The sequence below is a fragment of the Cynocephalus volans genome, chromosome 3 (genome assembly GCF_027409185.1).
Source record: "Cynocephalus volans isolate mCynVol1 chromosome 3, mCynVol1.pri, whole genome shotgun sequence".
In the NCBI taxonomy this organism is placed as follows: domain Eukaryota; kingdom Metazoa; phylum Chordata; class Mammalia; order Dermoptera; family Cynocephalidae; genus Cynocephalus; species Cynocephalus volans.
This window is the reverse complement of record NC_084462.1, coordinates 110254274-110274247: the sequence shown is the minus strand read 5'-3', so window position 1 is coordinate 110274247 and position 19974 is coordinate 110254274. Positions and strand designations below refer to the sequence as shown.

The 19974-nt window shown below is 38.6% G+C and overlaps 1 protein-coding gene across 2 annotated transcripts in view; it reads left to right on the top strand.

Moving 5' to 3' along the window:
- STXBP6 (syntaxin binding protein 6) overlaps nucleotides 1–19974 on the top strand; it is a 234020-nt gene that overhangs the window by 180026 nt on the left and 34020 nt on the right. The window contains exons 3-4 of one of the 2 annotated variants that reach the window (XM_063091426.1): nucleotides 4383–4513; nucleotides 5438–5603. In XM_063091426.1, the coding sequence (XP_062947496.1) occupies nucleotides 4383–4513; nucleotides 5438–5603 (297 nt within the window). The remainder of the gene's footprint in view (nucleotides 1–4382; nucleotides 4514–5437; nucleotides 5604–19974) is intronic. The other variant, XM_063091425.1, reaches the window with a different exon arrangement.

Here is a 19974-nt window from a genome sequence, read left to right as displayed (position 1 = left end):
GCTTATCAAGTGAGTCCCAGTATGAATGATGCAACGGTCCTAGAGAAGCCATTTCCAGTTAAGCTTTTTAATTATATCCAGGAAAGCATCTATGTTGTAATAATCTCTACCACCACCTGTCTCCACTTTTACCAGAGTAGACCTCAGATGCCAAGGCCTATTTAGGTTTTAATTGTATTTTTCACATTATTTTCTATTGAAGGCAGGCAAAACTGTGTATCTGTTTATGACTTTAATATTTTTTATTTCTTATTAACTTATTTAAATAAAAAGTTAAGTTTATTTAAATGGAAATATTAAGGAAATAACAGGTCAGGATACTGTAAAATTACAACAAAAATTATCATTATTAGGAAAATATGATTCAAGTAATTCTTATTTAATGGACATTCCACACCCAATAAAATATGGCATTTGACATTGCAGTGAAAAGCTGTAGTGGGAAGAGCAGTGGACTCTAAGTTCATTGTTTAAGTTGCAGTTTTTCCATTTATTCACAGTTATGACTTTGGCAAGTCAGCTCTTTCTTTACCTCGGTTTCCTTGTTTATAAAAAATAATGGAGGGATGATAGCAATAAGGCTGTTTCTATCACAGAGATGTTATCAAATTTCAAGAGAGAAAACCAGAAGCTGTATAGTAGACTTTTAAAATTTTTAAATCCTATTTTTTTTTTTAAGTAATTTATTATTTCAATTTACAGGATGCTACATCACAGACTGGTAGGAGGTAGCTTAGAAGATCTGTGTGGGGATTTATCTACATCTTACACAGTTTTAGGACTAGGTAGGCATGATAGCAGTGTGGTTTTTGTTTTTCGCAAATCTCTCAGAGAAGCAGACGTTTAATATTTTATCTAGACTTCAAACGAACCTGGTTTTGAAATGAATAGAGTTCGATAAAAGAAATATCATGGTGGGGGAACCAAGTTGGATAAGTTGATTACAGAAGTGTTTTCCTGTGAAGTTGAAATATAAGCTGAAATCCGAATAGTGAGCAAGAGGCAACCATGAGAAAACAAGGGAAAGAGTATTTCTATGAAAAGGGTTAGCATGTGCAAAGGGCCTGAGGTAGAAGGAACTTGCTGTTTCGCAGGAGCAAGAGATGGCTGGAACTTAGTGGACAAAAAGGGAAGTGGAATGAGATGAGCTTGGAGAAGTACTCAAGCACCACATCATTCATGGCTTTGTGGATTATGGTAAGGGAATTGGATTTTATTCTGAATGCTTTGGGGCACCACTGAGTTTTTAAAACATAGTTCAGTGCTCTGTATTTAAGTTTGAATGGACAGGCTAGTCAGAGAAATCAGTTTGGGGGAAATCGTAGAAGTCCGAGCTAGGGGTAATGGTGTATTGCCTGATTTGTGGCTGCTTCATGACACATCCCTGACTTTCCCCAACTCTACCTATGTCCTTAAAGCCCTCTGCCCCAACATCTCAGATGACTTATATGTCATTTATCCTATTATACTTTAATACTTCTGCATAATTCTTATTTCCCTCCCCCTTCCCAAATTCTTAACTCAGAATCATATGTTATTCAATCTTGAATTACCCACAAAACTTACTTCTGTATCTTCCATCTAATAAATGTTCCATAAATATTTGTTGAAAGAGTAGATACACAAGTTCAGTGGTTCTTAGCAGTCAACGTGCCTCAGAATCACCTGGGGAGATTTAATTATGGGTGCCAGGACCACCTCCCCAGCCCCCCAGAGATTCTGATCCAGGCAGTTTATTTGTTGTGAAAGCTCCCAGATGGTCCTGATGTGTAGTCAAAGAGGAGAACCCGGGGAATAAGCTGATTCTGGGAGGTCTGCAATATTACATGCAAGTGTCATGCCCACCCTAGCCCTTTAAATGCCTGTTTCCTCATGAATGTTAAAGGCATAACACAAGTGCCCTTGTTATCCAGGCTTTAAAGTTATTCAAAATAATGAATTTGGGAGTCTATAATATGTGGGTAGTTGGACATATAGCACTAAGGTATTACTGATCCAAGTAATTTGGTTGCATTTTCCAGGGTGTGCTATCAATTAGCTTTCCTTTGGAAAGAGAATTTAAATTACTATTTTTCACGAGACATCTGGAATTTGAATGACAGACTTATTTTTTAACAGCTGTGGACCCCAAAAAACACCAAATGAAGAAGGGGTTAAAACATGGTTTCTTCAAGTATGGTACTCAAAAAACTCTGGCAATGGTGTGTTTGTACAAGTGTTTTGCTTTCAGAAGGAGAAAGTCTTTATTTAACTCTATATAATGTGTATATAATAATATAATTTTAAGGCACCTGCTTCAAAATAGAAATTGGGATGTTGGAGATAATAACAATGAACAAAAATTAAGCCAAACCAGGCTCAGTGCCCAGGGAAGCTATCCAGACTTCCAAGAACTGGGCAAGGAATAAACCAGTGGTGGGGGGAAAGGCAAAAATGGATAGAGTTGTAACTGCCTTCATTAAAAATGACCTCTTTGCACTGTGATCACTGTTGAGGAATTCCATGGGGACATTTGTTGTTGTCGGTGGAGTTCCTGCCCTCTGTATTTCAGTGACAAACTTCCAGTGGAACTTGCCTTCCTAAAATGTGAATTCTAAACATTTACGTAAGATACAGTGATCCTGCATTGTGTTTGAGCTTTTATAATGCTATAAATTACTTGGAAACAAATGGACCAGAAGTAAAAATAGGAGTTCATAGCAACTTTAAAGTTAGAAGAAAAGCCTTCGTGTTTCCTAGGATGCTTAAATATTGTATGATTTACATAAACAAAGGAGGAAATCCTCTGTATGTTTAGGGATGTGTGTCTAATACAGGAACCCATGTTTTCCTGTTTTTGAAAAGCATTCTTTAATCTTTTAAGCACATTTTAGGACCTGCCTATATTCCAGGTGTGTTGTTTCCTTTAACATTAAAATATAAGAGCAGGGCACAGCTTTCAGAGAAACTATTAGTTCTCCCATTTGTGTCATAGGAGACACAAGCATAAATGAATCAAATTAAATGGATGGACAGAGGCCTGGGCAGACTAGTAATACTGCCTGAATTCAGTTAGGGGAATGGTTATTCCTAATGGGACTTAAAAGTTTTGGAGCCCGTTAAGAGAGGCCGTTTGTGAATAGAAGACTATAAAATTTTCTCTGATCATAGGTGTTAAGAGGATGACTTTTTAACCATGCAAGTAAGTGTAATTGGTGTGAAATATTCATAAGCTTTTAGCCGTATATAACTGAAATAGTGGGTAATAAACCAAAGTGTTATTTGAAGTTAAAAAAAAAATGTTTACTAAATTCTGGTTAGGAACAAAGGAGAAGACAGTACTGAGGCCATAAAGACAGTCTTCAGTGCTGGGACCGTAGGGTTCTCACCAGATCTAAAGGCAGGGTGCCCACCTTTCGTTCCCCTCTCTTGGTCTCTTCTCTCCTACTTTAATGACCCCAGATACTGAAACTGCAGTAAGCTTTGAAATGCATGAACTGTAGTCTTGTAGCATCTACTATGATTGGAGCATGTGCTTTTTGTCCTTCAGTCCTCAAAAATTCTTTTTGCCATCTATTGAGCATCTGCATAGTTATCTGAAAATGTTGGAACTATGGGGTTATTTGAAACAAAGAATGTGTGTGTTGCCTGGTCTTCAGCTAGTCAGTGATTAGAATGAAATGCATTACAGCAAGTGGTGCCTTCCACTTTCCCTAGTTCCTTTATAGTATCATTTCTATTTAATCTTACTAATTCCTACAGCTATGGCTCAAGCTTTTGGGAAAGTCTTTTTAAGATCTTTAATAAGCTCCCCACCCTTGAGTCTCTAAGTCACAAAGTATCACAGATGCAAATGGAATGATACTATCAAGCCAAATAGTTGTGTTTTTTGTTTGTTTGTTTTTTGAGTGGGGTATTACTCCTTATCACTGAAGCCCGAGATATTTACAGTTGACTGTAAAACTAGAAATATGCATTGCAGTTTCCCAGGGGAGCCAGGAACCTTCACTTCCTTTAAAATTCAGCCTTTCTAAATGAACCCTACCTGATGCCTGGCATCCCTGCATGCTTCTTTCCCTGCAAGCTGTAATTGTGCACTTGAACCCTCCTTTGAAGGTACTTGGTGTTACTCAGTTATGTCGTTTTCAGTATGAATGGATGAAGACGTAAATGAAGCAGACCTTACAATTATAATTATGTTGTAAACAGCTTGAGAGTGAAGATTATTCTGTTTCTTTTGCATTCACCCCTCACCAAAGGCACACATATTCATTCATGTTCTTTCTCTCCCCCACTCTCTCTTATTGTACATATGCACAGAAGGAGTCATATAGAAATAACACTGGAATGTGGAAACAAACCAGCCTGCAGACCCACTAATCTCAGTGGTCTTTTCTTGGCAGTAACAAACAAGAAGCCCACACAGGCGTCCATCACAAAGGTCAAACAGTTTGAAGGCTCCACATCGTTCGTGCGTAGATCACAGTGGATGCTCGAGCAGCTTCGCCAGGTTAATGGTATCGATCCTAATCGGGTGAGTGAATTGTCCAATGCTGAGCAAAGGAATTCTCCTTACAAGATGACTCTGATTGACCTTGGTAGTGGTGGCTGTAGTCTGAATTATTCTTAACAAGGCTGTTTCTCTATTTCAGTTATGTGACTAAAGCTTTCCGATGTCTGTTCCCTCTTATGGAAGATTATAAGTTTTTTTAGTCATGTTTGATGGTGGAACCTAAGGGTATGCATCTTGAAGAAATGCTTCCTCCATTTGTGCTTATCAGCAGAGTGCAGAGGACAGAGCTCAGACACTCATATTCCTGGTTATCAATATGAAAAAAAAGTTTTCATCAAAGCTTTATTTATCTCCTAATGCCACTAATGACAAGGGTTATTTACCAAAAATCAAATAAATGAATGGCACCTTAAAAAGGTTATGTATTAGGATTCCATTGGATTTCATAAGGGAAACATTTTGTGATATAGTTATGTATTCAAAATACATTCCCTTTTGCTCACGCACACACACCACACAAAACATCAATAAGGAAGAATAATAAAATGTAAATTGTTACTATATACTAAAACAACCAGGGGGGATCTTTTTCTACAAAATTTTAGGGGCAAGATTGACAGAGGTCATTGCTGAGAACCCAAAGGGTTTTTTCCAAGTCACTGGGAAGACAATATGTGGTCTAAATTCTGACATAAGTCAGCTTATAGTTTGGCTATCTTGATTTCTGTGATACTAGCTTCATAGGGATGTCTATAAATACTTAGGATTTGGGGTTTGTTTAATAAACAGAAATATGGGCTCTCCATACCTGGTGCTAATAGAGATGAGCCTTATGCTTGGGACCAAAGTCTTTGTTTTAGCCTTTATGAGTCTTTTGATAGGGGTGAGCTGGAAGCAGCACCTTTTATAAATTGAGATCAGTAGTTATTTCACTGTCTCTTCCAGGATTCTGCAGAGTTTGATTTGTTGTTTGAAAATGCTTTTGACCAGTGGGTAGCCAGCACAGCCTCAGAAAAATGCACCTTCTTCCAGATCCTCCACCACACCTGCCAGAGGTACCTCACGGACAGGAAGCCGGAGTTTATTAACTGCCAATCCAAAATTATGGGAGGTGAGTGGGCATTTGTATGACTTTAGCCAGTCATCCTGTTTCTTCAGACTAACTTTTACATAAACAATTAGGTGTTCAGCAACATAATCAGAGACAAAAAAGAATAAAAATGCTCAAAGTTAGCATGAGAACCATTCTGGGGGAGTTTGCTGTCTGCTAAATCTGGACACAGTAGTATGTTTTCACTCTTATTCAAAAGCTGCTCTTTTTAGAATAATTATCCACATAGCTAAAATTATTTGTACTCAGAACAAACTGTTTCCTTTATTAGAAAAACATTTTAGTTTGGTTTCTTCATTACCTTTTCTATAATTTCATTGTAGAACAATGTTTTCTAGGTTGCCGTTTCATATTGTTTTTCAGGATGTTTTACAAATATTAATATAAAAATTCTAACGATGCTGTCCCTTTCTTTTCAATAACAACTAGTCTCATGTTTATTCCTTGAATGGCATGTAAAGCTGAGTTAGCATGAGTACTACAAGCCAGTATTAAGAGGCAAGTACCAGAGCTGGCAGCATATCGAAAAACATTTAGAAGGGACTTAGCACTTTCCTTTTAGGAGGCATTTCTTTTAAGGGAATTGAAACTGCTAAAAATATAAAAACCTTGCCAATCACTCTATGAGTTTTTTCACTGACCTGTTCTTTTGGTTTTGAAAGATTTTTTCCTTTAAATGCACCAACTTTGCCTTAATCAAATGTTAAATGAAGATCACAGTAGAGACATTATATCTTCTCCTTGGACTGTATGTATCTTTCATATGAACATGGGGCAGAATTCACTATTTTGTCCTAGCAACTGATGTACACACTGTCATTTTGCTATTAGTCTACTAGATGTTGTATTAAGAAGACACTGTTCAATTCCTCATTATTATCCACTGAAATGTTGGCATTTCTCTTAAACAGAAAGTTACTTACTTATATAATGAGAACCCTGAAAGGTCTTCCTTAGGCATTGAGGCAGTCTTTTATTATAGCTTCTCTATTTAGTCCTAGAAAAATATATGGGGTGATGAGTGGTACATATTTTTTTCAAAGTGGCCATATCCTATGGTACAAAAGTGAAAAATATTAGACATAGATGTTTAAAGGAAAGAGAGTATCAAACACTGACCTATTTGAAAAATATAATGAGATATAGCTCTCTGTCATGTCTGTGCCACCAGTGCACTTCAAATGACTCCTGCTGTGAAAGTTCAGCCTTACAGACTTGGCAGAAGGTCAAAGCATTCCGGGCTTGGTACACAGATGACCACGTTTTCAGTGAACGGAAAGTTGGCCAGGAAATCCCAACTTTCCCCCATTCTTCAATGTATAGGGTGTGCTCTGCTAGCCTAGGGTCAGAATTATTTCTTCATCTTCAGTTCCTGCTATGAAACATTTTTTTATCAATGTCCGTATGGTGAGTAGCTTGCATAGCTAGCAGGTAAGCACAGCGTCTCCCCTAAAAATAATGTGACATAATGGATTTGAAATTTCTCACGCTCTTGGAGAATGACTCCGCTCAAGCTCTCCACTTCTCTTGTGGCATCCTGAGAGCAGCGAGGCCAGAAGCAGACCCTGTGCCATGGGAACTGCTGCACTTCCTCAGAATGGAAGTGTGGGCGAAAGCAAAAGGACCACAGACTCACTGTCCTTGCAAGGGAAGCGAGCCACCTCCTTCCTGCTACGGTTAGGGATAGCTGTGCTAACTCTTCTCTTCCCCCTCCCTTAAGGGACTGCACTAGGCAGTTCCTCTTCTCTGTTGCCTCCAAAGCTCTCATTTTTTCTCTCAGAAGAGTTCTTTCATTCATTCCCTCGTGGTTCATCATTCAATCATACAACAAATAAGGACTAGGTACCTACTATGTGCTAGTCACTGTGCTGCATCCTGCATATGAAGAATAATTCTACAAGGGTACTTCAAAAAGTTCGTGGATAAATAGAATTAAAAGATAATAGGAATCTTTCCATGAACTTTTTAAAGTCCTTTCATATTTTTGGTCCCTTGAAAGATCTTAATTGCCACTACCCAAATCCCAGACTAACAGATCCCTAACAGCCTTCCTATCATGTTCTTCACTTACCTTCTTGAGTCTCTTCAGACTTTCCCACACAGTCCGACCCAGCTGCTCTGCCAATCACTGACCCAGTCCTTCAGATGTCTTTTATTGCCTTATGAACTCCAAATTATGCAGAGTTGAGATGGGAACCCATATATTCAACATTAGATTGTTGGTATGTGTATTGAATAGACTAAAGATTGGTTCCTTGTAGTAAGAAAAAGAATAAGTTGATAAGGCCAAGTACCAGAATTGGCTTTGCCTTTTGTGACTATAGGTTTGACTCTCATCTTCTCTAGAGAGACCTCAGCTTTCCCAGGTGGAACATGTAGAGGTTAGACCAGATGGTATCTAAAATCTCTTTCAGCTCTATAATTTTGAGAATCTATAATTCCTAGGTTATAGTTTTATTGCATCAGTTAATCGTTTCTTAACTAAAGAGTCAAATAAATGATTTAGTGCAATTAAATATTGACTGGTCCTGGATTTCTCAGGAAGGCAAAAAAAAAGTTTGAATTAAGCATGTTGTAATTTGTTGGCAGCACATATGTCCTTAATGAATGCAGCCTGTCTTACTTAAACAGTTGCTTATCTTTGACAACAGTTGTACCAGCATACCCTAATGAATTAATATGCTCATTAGTCTTCCTTTCTGCCAGTTATCACAGTTCTGAGACTTAAAAATTATGTGGTTATGAGGTATCTTAGTCCGTTTTGCGTTGCTATAACAGAATCAATACCTGAGACTGGAGACTGGGTAATTTATAAAGAAAAGAGGTTTATTTGGCTCCCGATACTGGTTCTTAGAAGTCCAAGATTGGGCAGCCCATCTGATGAGGGTTTGTGCTGCTTCAGCTCATGGTGGAAAATGGAAGAGGAAGCAGGCGTTTGCAAAGAAACCAAACACGAGAAGGAGCATCCCGCTGTCACAGAAACTAATCCAGTTGTGAGAGAACAAGATCTCACTCCCACAAGAGGCATTAATCTATTCATGAGAAATCCACCCCCATGAGCCAAACATTTCCCACTAGGCACCACCTCCCAACACTGCCACATTGGGAATCAAATTTCAACGTGAGTTTCGTTGGGGACAAACCACATCTAAACCACAGCATGAGGTCACTGCATTCTAACCCCTTGAACTTGGGTATCTTCCCCATCTTCAGCAGATGTAATCTGTGCCCAATTTCACAGTATCTGTTGGTCTCTCCATGTAGAATGGGCCATGAGTCCTATATACAATTGTTTTGTATACCCTTAAATATGATAGTTTTGTGATTTTAGTAATATAATATTGGTGTTGGTATGCTGCCCTACACCAAGTTCTTTACATATGTTATCTTATTTAGTTTTTATAGCAGCCTTTGGAAATACAATTTATGATCTCCATTTTACAGAGAAGGTAATAGGATCAGAGAGATTTTCAATAGCTTGCCAAGGGTCATATAGCTAGTAAGTAGTAGAGATAAGATTCCAGCACAAGCCCACTGAGCTCTAAAATCATCTTCTTTAGGGCCACTGAGTGCACACTTCAGGAGAATCCATTGACGTTGTCTTTGGTATCAATGGTGCTCCCTGGAGCTGTGCAGGAATTGCTGGAAATATTTTAGCTATTCCTGAGTACTAGAGAAAGGGGGTGAGAGAAGAGGACCAGAGGTTATGGATAGTTTTAACTTTTTTTTTCTAGTTTTGTCGCAGGTATGTATTTAAGATAATAACTCTTAAGCTATTTTTTTTTTTTGTCCTAAGAACAATTGAGACATTGAAGACCTTTAAAATCATCTCACTTTTTTTTGTTTGTTTTGTTTTTTCACCAGAACTTCAGTAGATTAAATAGACGAATACATGGGGAAGATTATGCAGCCCTGGCCATCCACAGGGTCTCTCTCTTCACTGGATGGTTGGAGGACCAGTAAGCTAGGACAAGGCCTCAAGCTTTGGTCATTCCTCACTTCCACTCTACCTCTTTCTTACCTATTAAAGATCAGTCACCTGGGCCGAACCTGTGGCTCACTCGGGAGAGTGCGGCGCTGGGAGCGCAGCGGCGCTGGGAGCGCTGAGGCCGCAGGTTCAGATCCTATGTAGGGATGGCCGGTGTGCTCACTGGCTGAGCGTGGTGCGGGCGCCACCAAGCCAAGGGTTACGATCCCCTTACCGGTCACCAAAAAAAAAGATCAGTCACCTTTTGCAAATACAAAACCATTCATTTAGTTGCTGGTCCTTAAGATACCTAACGACCCACAGAGATTGAAGGCAGAGGTGTGGAGCTGGTTCTGGCTGCTGAAATGAATTGTGACACAGCAACATGAGTGACAGCGGTCCCTGAATGTGAAGTCTCGGGTTCACGTGGGTTGGACTTACTTTTCTGAGATGGTAGCTTTTATTTTCCCTGTGTTTATAGTAGACAGAGATGATATTATACTGTTGTACATGTTATCACACATGTACAACCTTAGACTCCAGAAGAGAGACTTACTTTCAGCAAATTCACTTCAAAGAAACATGGTCTGCCCCAAACAGAGCATCAGTTTAGAGAATGGCCATGTCATATCAAGTCGAGATACCAAGGGAGACTTTGTTGTTTTACTTACATCATTATTCTTAATAAAATGTGAACAAATCCCACACAGTTCCCACATTGCTATTTTATTCATGCTGACCTTTTGTAGTGATGACGGTTGGCCTAACATTCGCGTGCCTGATACTGTGAACTATAGATATCTTTAGTGGTATTGGCAACTTCTGTGTTAAAACCACAAAGTAGGTTTTTGCAAGCCTGTTTTCTTTTTCAATAAGTGGTATAAATTACTTGCAGAATAACATGATTTATTCTTCAAGGCGAGCATAAACTGAAGCATATCCTAGTATTTTTCTTGAACTTTAAGTCAAATATCCAGGCTAACTCATTGAATTACCCCTTCCTCTTTTACCTATTTTATGTGGGTCATCTTTCAGTGTGCCCACCTACTGTCATTTGAGGCCCAATGGTGCACATTTCCTCATTGATGCCACAGGTATTTACTCAGCACTGTCTGCATGTCCGGCACCTACCTAGCTGTGGAGATCCAGCCACAAAACAAAGTAGTACCTTCGCTGACTTTACTAACCTTTCTGGGCAGACATCACATGTAAACAGACATAAAACAGTGCCATAAAGCAAGATGATGGCTAAGCTGCATTTTAAGGATGGTTAGCAGTTGCCATACAGACAAGGGCAGAATAAAATGAGCTCTCTCTTATTGCAACAGTTAATGCAGACAGTTTTATTTCAATGTTAGCTATATTCAGTTTAGAATGTGGCAGATTGTTTTTCCTCAAAGCGGGTTATTTTGAAGTTTCATATATTTTCATCATCATCAAAGGGTATTTCTTAAGCATCACCTTTCTATGCACAGCCCTTCAGATGATAGTATAAAGCCCTGACTATTGAGTGCTGTTAGAATGCCAGGGACACAGTTGCTTCTGCTGTCTCCTTTATACCAGACTGGCCCTCGTTTGCCCCTGCTGATTGGTATGCTAAAGGACACCTGAATGGCTTTATTCTGGATTCCCCTGGGGTGAAACAGAATATCAGGATTCAATCAAAGTGTGACTTTGTATTGTACTTTTCCACACAGTACAAGGTCATCCCTCAGTGAGGTGTGGGAACATTTCACCTGGTGAGTGCCCCAGGCATGGGCACAGGTAAGGTAAGGTAACAAATATATTATGTTTTTTTTTAAAAAAAGGATAGCTGTGCTTTCTAAGAGGATTCTTATGAAAACAAAAAGGTGATTGACATGGTCATTCTTAATTCCAGTATATTAATGTAGTGCTTTAAGGGAATCTATGACATTTGCCATAATTTTTATATTTTTTCCTTCTGTCCGAAAGTTTTCTGTCAGTGAATAAAAGCTTTACGGGGTGTGAAACTCACACTCGTTCACATGCTCTGACCGGGAGTGCATTAGAGTGACTTGCTTATTAAGAATAAAGTCATATTTAATGTTGCCCCTCCTACTCGTTAAAACCACCTTACAGTTGCTTCTTGATGCTTTTGTGTTAAGGTAGTGGATGCCGCCAGACTTTTCACTGGTGTGACCTTGCAGTGAAATGTTTCTTATAGTTCTTTAAATCAAGAAGAATCCATGTCGTAGTTCCTCTAGTGACTATGTCTGTTGCCCTTGAAAAAGTAACAAAATGACAAACTTCCGTTATCTTCCACCATAGTACAAATGAGGAAAATGATTTCTGGGGAACTTGCCTAAGATCCCATAGCTATTAAGGGATAGAGCTGGTGTCTCATGAAGACCTGCCACTTACTCCCCATCCGTTAAATGGAGACTGTGGCTTCCAAGTTCCCTTAATAAACACAAGTCTTCTTTTCCTTATATTGTTTCAGCTGAGCAGAGGAGGGAATAACACCAATTTAACAAGATCTTTGTGAGAATTGAATTAAAAATTATGTTTGAAAGTTCTTTGTAAATGACTGTTAGTTATTGTGGGGCTACTACAAGGCTATAGCCTGGAATCCTCACAGTGCCAATTGTCTTGCTACATGACTACGCCAGTTGTTGGGCTCTTTTACCTGCCAGTAATCCTGCACCGACTAGGCCGATTGTCGAGCTAAGGCTGGGTCTGGAGCCCACAGACCCCTCAAGCTCATCTAAAGACTGGGTCACAAACCCATCACACTCCAGGCTGGGTCACCAGACCCCTTCACCCGCAGGTCTGTGAGCTAGGTAACCAGCAAACAGGTCCTTGGAAGCCATAAGTTGGAAAGCATGGCCGGGTATGGTGGATGCCTGAGGCAGACACCCACCCACCTGCTTCACTAAAACTCCTCTCTGAAGAATACAAGAATAGCAACAAAACTAAAAAGATGCATTGGCGCGCACGCGCATGCGTGCACGCACGCACACCCACCCACCCACCCACCCACCCAATTTGCTTACAAAGGATGCTGAACTACACCCAGCTGGACCCGAGGCGAGGGCCCTGACCAAACTATTCTATTTCCCGAACAGTTATATTACTCATTACATCCACTCTTCCATCACTCCATTCGGCTCACTGCAGCTAATATGTGTTTTCCTAGACAGCATGATATTTCATATATGACTTGCCTTATAGAAACCTTTTGGAGAGAGAAAGGAATTAAGACTAGAAACAAAAAGAATGCCTCAATAAAAATAACAGTATAAATATTTAATGTATGCAATTAGAAAAGCCCAGTTTGGGGGATTTTTTTTGGTTTCTGTTATTGGGATCCCACCAGTGTAACCACTGCATCAAACACAAATGTCTTTATGGTACTATGTGACCCACCAACATGACTATCTGATGTCAGCCCATCACTATTAGGAGCATGACATTCTAGCAAAACCATGAGACGTTCCTGGATATTAATCTTTTATATATCTTTTTAATTTAGGATGATGTTATTGGCCATTATGTTTGGTATGTGTGTTATTTCTCATATTTTCTGATTTATCCATTCAACCTCATCTTGTTCCAACAAGGTGAATAAAAGGTAGATGCTTTTATTTTACATGAGAAAATTGAAGTAACCAAGAGCTACTTCCTTAGGTTTTATCCAGTTCTGTGCATGATATAAATGACTAGTAACTGAAGAAAAATTGGGTCACAAATGTGATTTTTTGTTTTTCATTGTTCATTGGCTGTAAGCTACACTGAAATGCATGCTGTGAAACAGCTGGTGGGTTCTGGTTAGTCATCCTGGGCCAGGAATGACTTCATGCATTAAATGCTTTTAAATCATCTCTCTCCATCAAAATCTTGAGCCAAACCAAGGCTATATAAGGGTACTTCCGAGGTATCATTTACTGACTTGACAAGGATCATGAACATACTTTGTCTATCTCATGGTTAAATAATCTGCAATAAATGAGAGCTGTTTCTATTTTCAGAATTAATCAAATATGTAAATGTACAACTTGATACAGAGAAGAGAGCACAGACTGGATTCACTTATCCCTCCCTTTGATAGTGTCACTCATTAGTTCTAAGTGGTTTAAATTATACTCAGCCTCTCTATGCTTTTCTCTTTCATGGATAACACATACCTTGAAGGGATGGCATGAGGATTAAAGTAAATTTTAAAATATTAAATCAAATGGGATTTCTGAAAAGTACCAGTAAATGCCAGAGTATTCTATTCTTTAAAATACTAGAAATTGTAAAATGTGCATTCATAATAATACATGATTTCTTCCAGAATATTTATCAAATGTCTTTTCTTATGAAAGACACAAGAAAATATTCTTGAGCATTCCTAATCCATGCTGGCCATAATAATTGAAAAAAAAAAAAAAGTCATTTCTTTGTTCCAAGTAGGAATGAGCTGAGCTATATTATAGACATTTCAAGTGTCTGGGATGTTGAGTTGTTTGCCATGTTTTATAGAAGGCTGAATGTGTTGCATTTTTTATTTGACATTTGTAGGGCCCACATGTTACTGCTGACTTACCAAAACAATGATGTTTAAAATATATTGAGTGACACTGTGCCAGAGATCAGGGCACATAATTCAGATCTTCTCGTAGGAAAGAAAAAAAACCTAAAGCATGTTTTCTGAACTTTGCAAGAAAATGGAAATATTCTTCTTCCACCAACATGTCTTCAGCCTAGAATATTTCCTTGTGTCCAATTCTCTTTCCACCACCAAGAATGGAGACACATGAGTCGGAGGTAAAATGGTTTAATAATGTTGGACATGAAGTGGTATTTCTGAAACAGACATAAATGGAATCCTGCATGGTGCCCATACTTTTACGTTTACAGACAAATGCAATTTTTAAAAGGATTTGGAAAGTAGAAGTTTGCTAACCAATTTTCTAAGGAAGGACATTAAAAAACTTCACATCCAGTATCACTATGATTTCATAAAAGAAAGTTTACCTTAACACTAAAAATAAAAAGGATATAATCTCTGAGAATAAAGGGGCTATTCCTTAAGTTGGAAACATTTACTTTTATGAAGAACTTACTTCATGGTGCTTTTCTTATTTCACATAGGCCAATAAAAACTCCACCATCAGCTGGCATTTAAAAGCTATTGCTCTGCTGTAACATGGAAACATCAAGAACTAAAAATTGCATGGAATTTTAGTAAAGAGAAGCTGTAAACTTCCCAAAGTCATTATTTAGTGATTTGGTAAATTCATCCCCACTTCTGGGGAGACCACTCAGAGCACACAGGTTTTGGACAGCAAATTAGAATATCATCTTCAAGCCTGACGGCCATGATTCTCTTACCTGGAATAGAGATAAGGAACTTGAATGTAAAATCTGAGAAGCTACACAGGAATATAAGATTTCTAAAACCTTTAGTGAAGGAGTGAATAAAATAGCTTTTTTTTTTTTAAATTAGATCCCCAACTTCTAAAAATTTCAGCCTTGTTTCTGATCATTAAAGTAACGCTAAATCACTAGATTCAGCAAATCTAAAGTTGGAGCCTGCCGTAGACTCATGGGGGCAACCCAGCAAAACAAGGCTCCCATTTATGGAGGAAAAGTGAGAAGCCTACAGTCTGTGTATTAGTCTGTTTTGTGTTGCTATAACAGGATACCTGCAACTGGGTGATTTATAAAGAAAACAAAATTTATTGCTTACCGTTTCTGAGCTGAGTCTGGGAAGTCCAAAGTCCATCTGATGGCACCAACAGTGACCCGGGGGGTCTCACATTGCAAGATGGTGGAAGCAGAGAGAGAGAGAGAGAGACTCTCCTCTCTTTTCTTTTAAAACCCTCAGAACCACACCCCTGACCACCATTTTTAATCCATTCACCACTACATGGCCCTATAATCTAATCACCTCTTCAAGGCCCCACCTTACAATCACCATAATAGGATTTCCCACCCTCTTTACAGTCACAGTAGGGGCTAAGTTTCTAATACATAAAACTTGGGGGATACAATTCAATCTTCAATGAGTTTTGGGGGAACATAATTCAATCCACTACAGTCTGAAAACTAGAAGAGAAATAAAGTCTCACAGGAAGCTGCTACTTAAAAAATTTGGTTTCCTCTCTGACCAGTCTAATGGTTTTCTTGGTAAGGGAAGTGACTGGTCTCTCTAGGATCCCTTGACAAAGCCCATGGCTTGCCTGCAAGCTCTGGCTCACCTTTATCTGTCATGCTGCTGGTCTGTGTAGCCTCATTGTCAAGTACAAGCATGGAAAGTAACCCTGACTTAGCTTTGTTGGGTTGGTTGTTTTGGTTTGGTTTGGTTTTTATTCCAGGTCTACATGAGTATGATGTCCCTAGGTAAGGCTGTCTCACTGCTTGCTGTATGTTCCATGAACAATTCAGTAGGTCATACCTCCAAAAGAGGAAGAATATCTGTTTTATTATTTTCTAACTGTGAGAGCACATTGAGCCATAAACATTTCAATTGTAATACATGAGTGGCAGGAAAGCAAGAAAGTAAATATGTCATTATACTGGGGTAAAAATACAAGTTTTAGGAAAAAGAAGAATGAGGACAAATCTTCATTTACTTAGGGATTTATTTACTTTGCCCAACTTTTGAATGGTTAAATAGTGAGGTGGCAGGTGTGTGTGTGTGTGTGTGTGTGTGTGTGTGTGTGTGTTTGTGTGTGTAGACATTCATGGTGGGTACACAGGCTGTTTAAATTCAGTGGATACTATTAGCGAGAAAGCAACTGTTTTTCATTTATTTAAATTAGTAGTTCATGACAAAAAAGACAGTAATAGGAAAGAATCATACTATTTGATAGTTTAGATGTCTAAGCAGAAACTGGTTATTTACTTTTTGAAAATCTAAAAGTAATTGTCATAATTACCTACAATACTGTTCCCAGTAGAAAAGACCTTTCAAGTGGAATCAATAACTCTTTCATTGAACCTCATTGAGAACATTCTGGTCAGGATCAGCTTTATGCACCTTATTAAAGGTGGATTAAACAATGCAGAATATTATAAGTAAAGTCAGGGGCATTCCACGATTCACATAAAATGTTGCACAAAGATCCTCCTTGTAATAATTGCTTTATATTATTATATATTATTCCCTCTATCAGTGTTTTACTTTATCCTATGGACTTTAATTTTCATAGTTGGGTGATTTTATTGATCTTCTTCCCAGTTCCTATTATAAGAGGTTGAGACTTGTGAAAAAGAAGTTTTTCACAAGGTCAGAGTAGATTCACACATTTGTGATAAAAGCCAAAGCTTGTCTTGATGGTGGTTTTCCTGGAATGTTAGATTTTTTGGAGACCTCCAGGTAAAGAGGGAAAAACACTTTTTGTAATTGTAAGTTTTTATTTGTCAATATACTATCCTTGCATATTTTCTTTAAGCAATGACTGTTAAACTTGAATAAGATAGAATATAATTTTTTGAAAAAGTTGACATCATTTAAAAGCAAATGTTCGTCTCAGAGCTGATGTGTATTTTAATTTTGCTAGCCGTAGTAGAGTTTACCATCTTAGCTTCCTATTGCCGCTGTAACAAATTTACCACAAACTTTGTGGCTTAAAACAACACAATTGTATTGTCTTACAGCTCTGGAGGGTAGAAGTGTAATATGGGTCAGCAGGGCTTGTTCTTTCTGGAGGTTCTAGGTAAGAATTTGTTTACTTGCCTTTTCCACCTTCTAGAACTTGCTTTTATTCCTTGGCTCACAGGCCCTTCCTCAGCTCAGCATCTTTAAATCTCTCTATCTCTGTCATTCCTGCCTCTCTCTTAAAAAGACCCTTGTATTTATATTGTGTCCACCCAGACAATTCAACATAATCTTTCCATCTGAAGATCTTTAATCACATCTGCAAAGTTCCTTTTACTATTACAGGTTCCAAGGACCAGGATGCATACATGTTTAGGAAGTCATTATTCTGTTCACCACACCATTTTCCTAAATCATTTTAAAACCTATTATATATGCTATTGTGTAGTATTGGCCTACATTTAATTTTTTTTCTTTTATATGATATACTTTTATATATTTCCTATAGACTGTGTCACTTATGCTAACCTGTTATAGTCTAAGACATTTACATTTAGAAGCACGTGAACTTTTCATGAAGACCCAGTAGTACTTAAGTGGCTGAAAGGGCTTTCCCTGTTCTGCAATACTGAGAAGCTCCTTTCTTTACAAGCTGGCTATTTGTACCTTGGCTCTTTCTCTTTACTTAAGAGATCTATTTTTTCTTGATAATTACACAGATTCTCTACAAGTTTCTGGGAAGTCTTAGAGTACCTGATATTTAAAGCTTTTGATGATGAAGATATTGCCGGTCATTTGTTTTTGTTAAAAAATTATTCTTTTCCTTGGTATGTCCCTTCCCTGCCCCATCAGAAATAATTATAATGCCCCACTTGTAAATAACTTGGTGGTGTTCCTCTTGAGAGATTGACAATTCTCTTTTCAGCACTAGTATAAAATGTTACAGTCAAGTTTATTCAACACACAGTCATTACAAACAAGTTCACATTAGCTGGTTCGGTATATCTTTTTAATTCAAAATACATTTAAAAGAGATTAAACCTGAGCACCTGAAATATAGTTACCCTGTCAATTCAACAATTTTCTGTATTGCTTAGGGTGTGTAACCGCTTCATTGTAGCGTTGTGTTACTATGAATAAATCTGTTTCTACTCACAGAACACTTCTGACACCAAATGTGTGGGTTTTTCCCATCACACAACTCTCCAGTTGTCTGCAGGCATCGACAGGGTATTCTACAATTTAATCCAGTTCTGACACTAACTACCGAGAGTTTGTGCAGACTCTCCAGGTTAAGGACTCAGTCCCATGAGACTGCCCCCCATTTCAGATGCCAGTCACAAATAGTGGGTCCACAGGTTTCCCACACCTCTGTCCAACTTGGCCACAAATCAGAGGTTCCCATGACCTCCTCCTCAGGTTTGATAATTTGCTGTAATAGCTCACAGAACTCGGAACCACTTTACTTACGTTTACCAGTTTATTGTAAAGGATAAAAGGACAGAAATGAACAGCCAGATGAAGAGGTACATAAGGCAAGGTCCACAAGGGTCCCAAGCACAGGAGCTTCTGTCCCCATGGAGTTGAGATGTGCCACCCTCCTGGCATGTGAATGCCTTCACTAATCCGGAAGCTCTCTATATCCTGACATTTAGGAGTTATCGAGGTTTCATTACATAGGCATGATTGATTAAGTCACTGAACATCGGTGATTAACTCAGTCTTCAGCCCTGCTGCCCTCCTTGGAGATTTGGGGGTGGGGTGGGGGGACGGGCGAGGCTGAAAGTTCCAACCCTCTAATCCTATGGTTGATTCTTCTGGCAACTAGCCCCATCTTCCAATAGTCACCTCATTAGCATAAGTTCAGGTATGGTTGAAAGGGGCATATTATGATTCACAAAAGATGCTCCTCTCACCCCTATCAGGAGATTTCAGGCGTTGTAGAAGCTCTGTGCCAGACCTGAGAGCAGAGACCCAATATATATTCTTGTTGTGTCACATGTCGTTTCTTAAATCTTGTCTTCCTGGTATGATGTGGTACGATGCCACAAAAAGAGAAAGGCCTTAAATACACAGATCTGGATTTGAATTCCTGGTCTGTTGCTAGGCTGTGGATGAGCTACATAAACTAAGCTTGACTTCCTCTTTTTAAACAGAATACTAATCCTTACCCCGTAGGGTTGTTGTAAGGATTAAACAAGATCATATAGGAAACATTCAGTATGGTATGTAGGGAGTACCATGGAACACAGTGAGCACTCAGTGGTAGCTGTTATAGTTAATGTTTTCTTTTAATCCTGCCTTCCTGTGGTTGTCCTGCCTTCCCTCCTGTGAAGGGAAATTACTATGGAATCTAAATTCCATTCAGACACAGACGAGGGAGAGGAGATAGAGAAACATGGCTTTGGAGGCATCCCTTCCATCAGATTTAGTAGAGGTGCAGTCATATGTATTTGTATTTGCATTTTTCTTTTCCAGGAAAAAGGCCAGTGAATGACAATAACACTGATAATCATTATATTGAGTTCCTACTATATATCAGGAAGTCTTTTTCAGTTCATGTTAACTCTAAAAAGTAGTTGTTGTTAGGCCCATTTTACAAGTGAAGAAACAGAGCTTCAGAGATGTTAGTTAACTAGCCTAACGTCACACAGGTTATAAAGAGCAGTCAAGATTTGAACCCTAGTCTATCTCTAAAATCCGTTCTTTCTACCAGCTTTATTAGAGAGAGAAAAGTAGAAAAACTCTTCAAAAGAGCTATCATTAATGCATGTTTCTATCTAAAAGTTCCAAGTGTTCATTTCATTGGCAGTTAGTATTGTTCTTGACATTGGGCAGTGTTGTATTTTCAGTAT